Source organism: Vigna radiata, chromosome 8 (genome assembly GCF_000741045.1).
Source record: "Vigna radiata var. radiata cultivar VC1973A chromosome 8, Vradiata_ver6, whole genome shotgun sequence".
Lineage (NCBI taxonomy): Eukaryota > Viridiplantae > Streptophyta > Magnoliopsida > Fabales > Fabaceae > Vigna > Vigna radiata.
In genome coordinates, this window is record NC_028358.1 from 3,498,918 (window position 1) to 3,507,565 (window position 8,648).

Below are 8,648 nucleotides of genomic sequence, written 5' to 3' on the forward strand. Positions count from 1 at the left end.
CCCCATCAGTCAGTGATGGCAGTCCCTGTAGTTTTTTGTCGCTTTTAGCCACTACAGGCCCCATCAGTCAGTGATGGTAGTCCCTGTAGTTTTGATGCAAGCCCCATCCTTACTTGATGGTAATCCAATCCCTGGAGTTTGTCATTGTTCTCCTTTGTCAAAGTCGTCCTACTTGAAGTTTCATTGTGCTATTTGAAGTTTCACAGTTGCCCACCACTGTCCATAAATTGCCCGTCGACATGTGATTGCACATTTGCTTGCCGCCCACTCTTGAAGACAAATTACATATTTCAAATTGAGTTTATGTATTCCAAACTTGGTCCATACAATATGTATGCTCCAGTTTGAGGGAGAGTGTTAGAGATATTATATTTAGTTTATATTTATCTTTTATCTTTTAGTTAGTTTGTTATTATTTCTTATTTGTATTTTGGGCTTAGTCCATATTTCTTGTATTATAAATAGAGAACCCTATGTGTGTATTGAACACAAGGGAGTTTTCACTATATTCAACTCTTTTATTCACTGAATACAAGAAGAGGTTATTCACTGTATTGAGTGTGTCTGGTGTGTTTTTACTCATTTTCTTGACTTCTTGATTAAAGAAGTCCATCAGAGACTAAGTTGGCAATGCGTGTTTAAGTCATGTTTCATCACCATATAAAAGAGCTTCAATTTCAACAATTGACGATGTGAGTTTCTTACATTAAATAAAAAGACAACTAGAGCAAACTGGAGGGAAGTCCTTCAAGAATAGCATCAGCGTGCTCTTCATGACGCCCGGGAATGTTAACACTAACGAGTTCATCAACGTAAATTTTAATCTTACGAATATAATCTTCCATTGTTTTGGAATCAAGTCTAACAGCATGCATTGCAATACGCAATTTCCGTGCACATGATGTAGTTTGAAGACTAAAATATTCATGAATCTTCTCCAAAACCTTATACGAGTAATTAGAGCCAAGCACACCAAAAAGAACAGATTTCGAAAGAGTAGACTGAAGCAAAACAAGTAATGTTTGGTCTTAAACATCCTAATCCTCATATTCAAGATTAACATTGTCAACAGCACGATCATGTTCAATAAGATATCAAAGAGGAACCACCAGATTTACAACAAATCGACAAATCGCTATACTTATGTGTTTTGATTACCATTTCAATGTGTTGTCGCCAATGAAGATAATTCAAGTCATCAAGTTTTTCAGTGATTAAGGTTGGAAACGAATGTGAAGTGGAAGCCATAGGAATAGAGACATCACAAAGTGTAATTCAATAAATAAAACCAGAGTGAGCAATTCGCAATCACAAACCACAAAAATGCTAAGGATCAAAGAACAATACACAAAACATAGACAGAAAAGACGCTAGAGAACTGCCAAGAAATTGATCAAAGATGAGGACTAGAGATGAAGAAGATGAATCATCAAACGAACTCTAGTTATGAAGATGGATCGTTGAAAAAATTTCTCTAGATACCATCTTAGAAAAACTGATCTTAACTGAAGAATGAATTGAATTTTATTATCAAATGTCACACAATAATAGGAGTACAAAATTGTATTCATAAACACCGTTTACAACAATAACAATTGTTAGAAATAGCTGACAGCTGTCAAAGACTGAGCTGCACAAACTAATTCATTTCTACTAACAAAGACTGACGGCTACGCAAACTTAATTCTACTAAAAGAGACCTAGTGGTCATGGATACAACTATGGGAAACAACCCCTGACCCCACAAAGGAGGGATTATTATGCCCTGCAGCATGGATCTGCCCTTATTAAATAAATTTATGCAAATACCTGAATTAAAGCTCTGATTGGATCCCCACTGGTAGGTTTCACATATTGATTGTTAGCATTTACAATATTGTAAGCTTCAGCCCGAGAAATTTCATCTTGTGGAAAATGTACATTAATCTCATCGCCATCAAAATCAGCATTATAAGTACTGAGATCATAAAGGAGAAAAAACAAAAAGTTATTGACATTGGCTACCCTATATGATTGTCAGATATAGTCAAATGTATTGATACATAATTTATAGCACAATCACATAAATCTCAAACATAAGCCACATATTACCTGCAATTTGCATAGTGCATCCGTACAGTTTTTTCCCCCTTCAGAACACGAACTATATGAGCCATTATACTAGGTTTATGGAGTGTTGGCTGCAATAGAATATAAAGTTCAATTCACGGCAGAATGTTGTCCATATCACACATTTCCCAATATTATCTTCACTATTTTTCCATGTTGCAGTATACAGTAAAAAATTATACAAGCAATACTACCAATGCGAACTTATGAAAAAACAGAATTTTAACTCAAATCACACATTTTCAAGAACCACATTAACTTGACAGTTTCAAATAGTGGATGAGAATAATCAAAAGCATACATCCAGCATTCTAGCGTGATACTAGATTTTCAGTTTTTTCTTTACCAAAAATATTCATTAAAGGAATCAAAGACAGTTCCACAATAAATATAAATTGCATTATTTCTATACAAAATCAGATGAGAATATGCATTACCTGTCTATTGACAAGCACAACATCACCATCCTTCAAGTGGCGATACACAACTTTCCCTTCAAATTCCTGATCAGAAATCTTCCCTTGATCCAAAATAACTCCTCTTGACGAAGGTAACTTTCTTGATATCATAGAAAGCAACTTTGGATTCCGTTGAAGCTTGACTGTTGCTTGTTTATCAGAATAGTGTGTAGCACCAGGATGGGAGTCAGGGCCATTAAGGATAGCATTTCTTAACTTCATGGCATTCCAAGGAGTCACTCTCTGAAAGGTATTAACATAAAGGCATTGGCAGGAAACAAAATGAAATACGAAGGTAATGGCTAGTAATAACCTACTCAATTTCCAATAAGGCCATTGCAGTATAATATCAGTTATATAAATTCTGAACATTTCATTTCTTTCTAGAGCAATTTATCATTCTATATTTCTGGTGCTCTGGTAAGAATAATGAGGCCAAAGTTTGGTGCAGTTATATTTAGAGAAAAAGACTATACAACGACAATGTAAATTAGTTTTATACTATTATCCAATTACAAACCACAATCTTAAAATCCATAGCAATGGTAACTTGTTATCGGATGAGTGAGTTAAACTGTATTTGCATTTCATAGCATGATTAAACCTTTGTACTTATAGGAGAACAGTTACTTTTCAGTATCAATTTACCTTCTTTAAATTATATGGGTCTCACCAAGGGAAAGATGGCTTCCTTGTCCAAGATCACTAGATTTATATATTATATATGGAGAAAAAGAAGTAAAGAAAGATACAATAACAAAATATTCTGACATGCAGTTCATGCATCAGTTAAATGCATTTAGTATTAATGGGAATTGGTATTTGTAAAGTAGCACCTACTTACTGATTTTACTCTTCATCAAAAAAACAGTTCTCCAAATTTTATTAAGAATCTAACATATGTTGTGCGAAAGCTAACCACTTCACACCCAAGCAATTCCATCCTGTCTCCCTCCAAATTAAACATGAACACTTCACAAGTGTATGCAGTATACATGTGATACTATACGCTTATAGCTAAAATGAATAAACATCACATATGTATAACAGTATTAAAAAATAAAGAATATAACAAACACAGACATTGAATGATACCCCTAGTTCCAACCCTTACCTCAGGATAGGATAATCTTAAAGCAAAATATGGGGGTATCCCAATTTCATTGACTGCCAAATAAGGATCTGGTGATATGACAGATCGGCATGCAAAATTAACCCTCTTTCCCATCATTTTCTGGCGAAAGATGCCTTCTTTCTTCTCTAGCAATTGACAAATGCCAGCACCCACATCTCTCTGGCCTAGACCAAGCAAGAAGAAAAGAAAAATTTACGTATGAATCATTAACAACATTATTCCATATTTGTAATGATTCCTTCCTCTTTTGTTATTGTAAACTATTCATCAAAACATAAAGATATATGTGAGCATTGCTTAACATATGTGAAGGGATTAATATGTTAGTATAGGTTAACTCGTCTTTTGTATTACCTATTAGACACCTATGTTTAGATCATTATATTATTTTATTCATGTAAGAATCAATATAAATGAATGAATCTGGCAAGAGAAAATTGAGCTCTCTTTGACTATTTTTATCACAAATTAACACTTATAAGATTAATTTTATTTTCATTTTCTGCATTTGCTTTATTATCTATTAATAATAATATTGGTCAATGATTTTATTGACAAATTACAACCAACCTAAACACAGGCAGCTCTGTATTACCATCCAAATCTTCAACAAGTTAAAGAAAATGAAACAATAAGAAACTCTTACCAGAAGCAGTTTTACTGTCGAATAGCAAGTTAACAGATTGCTGAAGATCCATCCACCGGCTTAGCACTTTAGAGGAATCTAACTTATTTATATGGGCATCTCCTAAGGATATGTTGCCTTGTAAAACCTTAGTCAGCAAAACAGTTTGAGGATGTTCCATCACCTACATAAGCATTGACTACACAATTAAAACAAGTATAAGATAAAATGGCAATACATAAGAAAATAAATAAAATCAAAATCAAAAGCTACAATCCTAATTTCTACAACAACCAAGTCTCACGCTAGGTGGATTCAGCTACATGGATAAATTGGCCGATCTGAAAAAGCCAAATTTTCAACAACCCATGAACAATAAGGTCTTCAAAAATGGTATTTCCTAAATTTGGTAGGGTCACATCCCCTTTAATCATATTACTTTCATTTGATTCACTTTACACATTGGAACATTCACAGGCCTTCTTTTGACAAGACAAACCACCCCAAGTGAGTTTCTTCCATCCTTAATTAAACAGATGCTAATCTAAATTGCACTTGCATATAATCATTATCATCCCTCCCTAATCTTATCCTTCCCGGTATGCCCACTAATTTCCAGCTGTATTATAATTTTTATTACTCTATTTTTTATCTTATCTTACTACACTCAACTATACCATTAAGCACCACAAGCAAATTCTAGGATATGCAATCATTCCTACATTCATTAGAAATAAAATTTGGTTAATCTGTTGGGTAAGATGTCAAAGTGGTTTTTTCACCAAAGACCAGTATGAAGATGATTTAGAAAGAGAAGAAAAACACTTAAGAATAGCAATTATAGTAAACTATTGAGGATGTAAAGGAACTGAATGAACAAAATTTAAATGCTCTTTTTTTTTTCAAAAGCTGGACTTTCCCAGCCATTCATGTCACCATATGCGAACTGCAGAGGACAAAAAGAAAAGAAAAAAAAAATAGAACATAAACATCCTAAAATAAAGAAATACCCTTAAAAACTCATCTCCAAAAATAGGAGACCATCTACATGTGTTGCATTTTTCCTCATGAAACAATAATCAGAATCCAATATAACATAATGAAGTTCGTTATCAAATCAATGTTACATAGTTATCTCTTAAGCATACTTACATCATCACCTGCTTTAGCTGGGGGTCGGAATTTGATTGGGGGCACAAAAATATTCTCTAGAAAGAACATTGAGTGACCAGCTTTCTTTCCAAACCCCTGATCTTGAATATCACTGATATAAGAGCAGAGTCTGGCCTCGTTTTCCCACAAACACTTTAAAATATATTTAACCTGTAATTTGAAAAGAATTATATGAAAAGATCCACATAAATTTTCAAGCAGCATCTATTATTACAGTAAACATGCCATTAGCAAGCAGACACTTGTCCTACAAAACAGAATCCGCTATAAAAGAGACCCATTAGGCCAATATTTACATGAAACCAACCTGTGATGGTAGCAACGACCCAGGAAGTTTATTTTGTGCAGCTAGCTTGTGAGACAAATTCCCCTTTTTTCTTTTATCTCTTTTAACAGCCTCAACAGATGATATATCTCCTTCATCTGTAGTCTCCCCACCACCTAAAGACATGTCATCATTGTTTATTTCACTTTCCAGAACTCTGATGATATTTGCTCTACTCGCATCAGCAGAGAGGTCATTCTTGAGCCATCAATCAGAAACCAAAAAGGGAGAATGGAAAGAAAATGAAAAGAAATGTAAGAATTAGACAATGCAGCTAGAAATACCAACAAGAATGGACCTATGGACAAGGCAATCTGTTTCTTATGACATGAGCATGAACATAAATACTTCATATGAAAAAAATGCAATATCTACAGTATAGAGATATGGACTTTGTGGTATTCAAATTTCAAAGTTCACCAAGTCATCATTCAAATTAAATACAAAAAAAAAATAACAGTTCTAAACTGTACAAAATTTTTCGTTTAATATTTGAAAATGGAAATCCTTACAAAAAACAAAACCAAAAAGTGAAAAAAAACATGCCTATGAGAAAATGCAATCCATGGTAGAGATATGCACTTTATGATATTCAAATTTCTAACTTTACCAAGACATCATATTCCAAAAACAAAAGAGGGAAAACTAGCAGTTGTAAACATAATGATTGAGAATGGTAAAGCACAGCTAATCAAACCCAGCTATAAAGCAGGCACACTATTGCAAGTATGTAGCTTCCTATTAGTAATAATGCTAGGAAACAAATAATCATCTATTGAAATCTAAGGTAGCATGATAGTTGCGGAATGATATATCCACATGATGAGAACAGAGCATACATAATACATGTCCAGTAAGGTTAGAGTCACATAGCCAACCCAACTCACCCGCTCTACATAATAAATGTCCGTGTGCATATATATAAAAGAATACCTGTGTAATATGTAATATACAATATTGAAAGAATATAACAAAAGTATTATTACATCTAAAGAAAGTGTGGCATAAAGATCTAAAAGAAAGTAACTTGGAGCTTTCGTAAAGATCTAAAAAAAAGTAAATTGGAGCTAACTGACAACAAACTATTTTTTATTATTACAATGATTTAAATTCTACAATAAACTAATTTCTGAAAATAGACCAAGTAAAAAGAAACGATGATTTTACCACGTGAAACCATCCAAAGGTTGGTTTACTGATTTTAGGATTTACAACTCCACAATTTTGACACTTTTTATATTGCCGCTTCAGAAACTTCTTTAGAACAGACATTGTCTCACTAAATTGAACGGAGGTCCAATTTTCTCCCTGTTGCTCGACACTACAACCGTGATTCTCATCACCATCACCTGAGTGTGTGAATTCATCTAAATTAGTAGAATCTAAACTTTTGGCCCTGATAATATCCCCTTTCATTATGAGCTCCAATTGGGTAGTACGCATATCCACCTTGCATCAACATAAAACCAACCAAACAATAGCCAATATAAATATCTTTCAAAAAGCAGAAGTATAAGGACAAACACATAAAACTACCAAATCACATCAACAAATCGACATAAATTTACCTCTCTTCTGCTAGCTTGAAAATGATAGCAAGAGAAACAAGTTCTCTGTATAATACTGCTAAGAATATTGAACATCAAAGGATTGTAGACAGGAGAAACAAGTTCAATATGACCAAAATGACCTGGGCAAAGTTTAGAAGCTTGACCACATGACTTACAACTACATCAAACAAAAGGGCATGTCTTAGTCACCCATCTTCATTCAAGCCAAGAAACATAGGTACAACTTGAATTAAACATATTCAGTCATCAAAAAATGATCAACTACTACCCCATACAACTTATCTCCCCAACCAGACCAAAAACAATTCTAGAACCAAAGAAAAATAAATCATAAAAGCCCATTCAAACTCTTCACTAAAAAAGAGATAAAACCATGCCTGTTTGGATTAGATTCCAATCTCAGAGAGATTTTTAATTGAAGACAGGTATTTGATTACTAACTTCCAAAGAATCCCTTATAACTTTAAAGGTGCTTAAGCAGAATGGTGAAAGTGCTTCTGAAAATGTCAAGCTGCATAATTTGTGTTTAACTTAAATAACAAGTGCACATTTGTTTTTACCTTAAAATAAGATGAGAAAACTTCTACAAGCTATATAACTATATTACAAATTAAAAATATTTATTTTCTTTTACATTCTTATTTTCGTCTCCTACAAATATTTATGAAAAAGCTTAAACAAACAAGGTCTGAACAGATAACAATTAATATCTGTGATCAAAAGAATAGAGTGAAAATCCATGAAATATGAACATACGGGGACTTGTCATCCAGCGGGCCCATAGCTGGATCGTATAGTCCACCAGGCACAGGGTGAAGCAAAGCATTTAGCAAAATCGGATTCGTTATCTTCACTAGACTACTCCGCTGCAAGTCGTCGCTCGTTAAAAAACTGAACGCCACCGCCTTAACGGAATTCGTCGCACTCTGTGAGGTCACCAAGTCAGACAAATTTATCGGAAAGAGGAGAGTTACAGTGTTAGCCAGAATCGTGTTAACATTGAGAGAGGATTGTTACCTCGGTGTAGAGCACCATGGTGGCGCCGTCAAAGCAGGTGCCGTCAAGGGTTTATGGGAGAAATACAAAACGAAGAAGAAAGGTCTGTTGTTTGAAGAAGAAATAGGTTTTTATTTGAGAGGTTTTAGGAATGAAGGGTTTTATTACATGGAACATATCACAACCCAATAATAATAATAATCTTATTCAATCTTGTGCATATTTTTAATGAGATCATTCTTTATTTTTTACATTT

The 8,648-nt window shown here is 33.8% G+C and overlaps 1 protein-coding gene across 4 annotated transcripts in view; it reads right to left on the reverse strand.

The window, feature by feature from the left end:
• LOC106772074 (DNA-directed RNA polymerase I subunit 1) overlaps positions 1–8,559 on the reverse strand; it is a 23,495-nt gene extending 14,936 nt beyond the window's left edge. Inside the window, exons 1-11 of one of the 4 annotated variants that reach the window (XM_014658232.2) lie at positions 8,414–8,559; positions 8,153–8,322; positions 7,394–7,553; positions 6,993–7,274; positions 5,808–6,023; positions 5,480–5,650; positions 4,349–4,511; positions 3,682–3,866; positions 2,547–2,810; positions 2,092–2,180; positions 1,810–1,957 (exon numbers count right to left, since the gene is read on the reverse strand). In XM_014658232.2, the coding sequence (XP_014513718.1) occupies positions 1,810–1,957; positions 2,092–2,180; positions 2,547–2,810; positions 3,682–3,866; positions 4,349–4,511; positions 5,480–5,650; positions 5,808–6,023; positions 6,993–7,274; positions 7,394–7,553; positions 8,153–8,322; positions 8,414–8,431 (1,866 nt within the window). In that variant the 5' untranslated portion in view covers positions 8,432–8,559. Of the gene's footprint in view, positions 1–1,809; positions 1,958–2,091; positions 2,181–2,546; positions 2,811–3,681; positions 3,867–4,348; positions 4,512–5,479; positions 5,651–5,807; positions 6,024–6,992; positions 7,275–7,393; positions 7,554–8,152; positions 8,323–8,413 lie in introns of those variants that run through there. The other 3 variants (XM_014658231.2, XM_022784604.1, XM_022784605.1) reach the window with 3 other exon arrangements.
• Between the last annotated feature and the right edge of the window lie 89 nt (positions 8,560–8,648).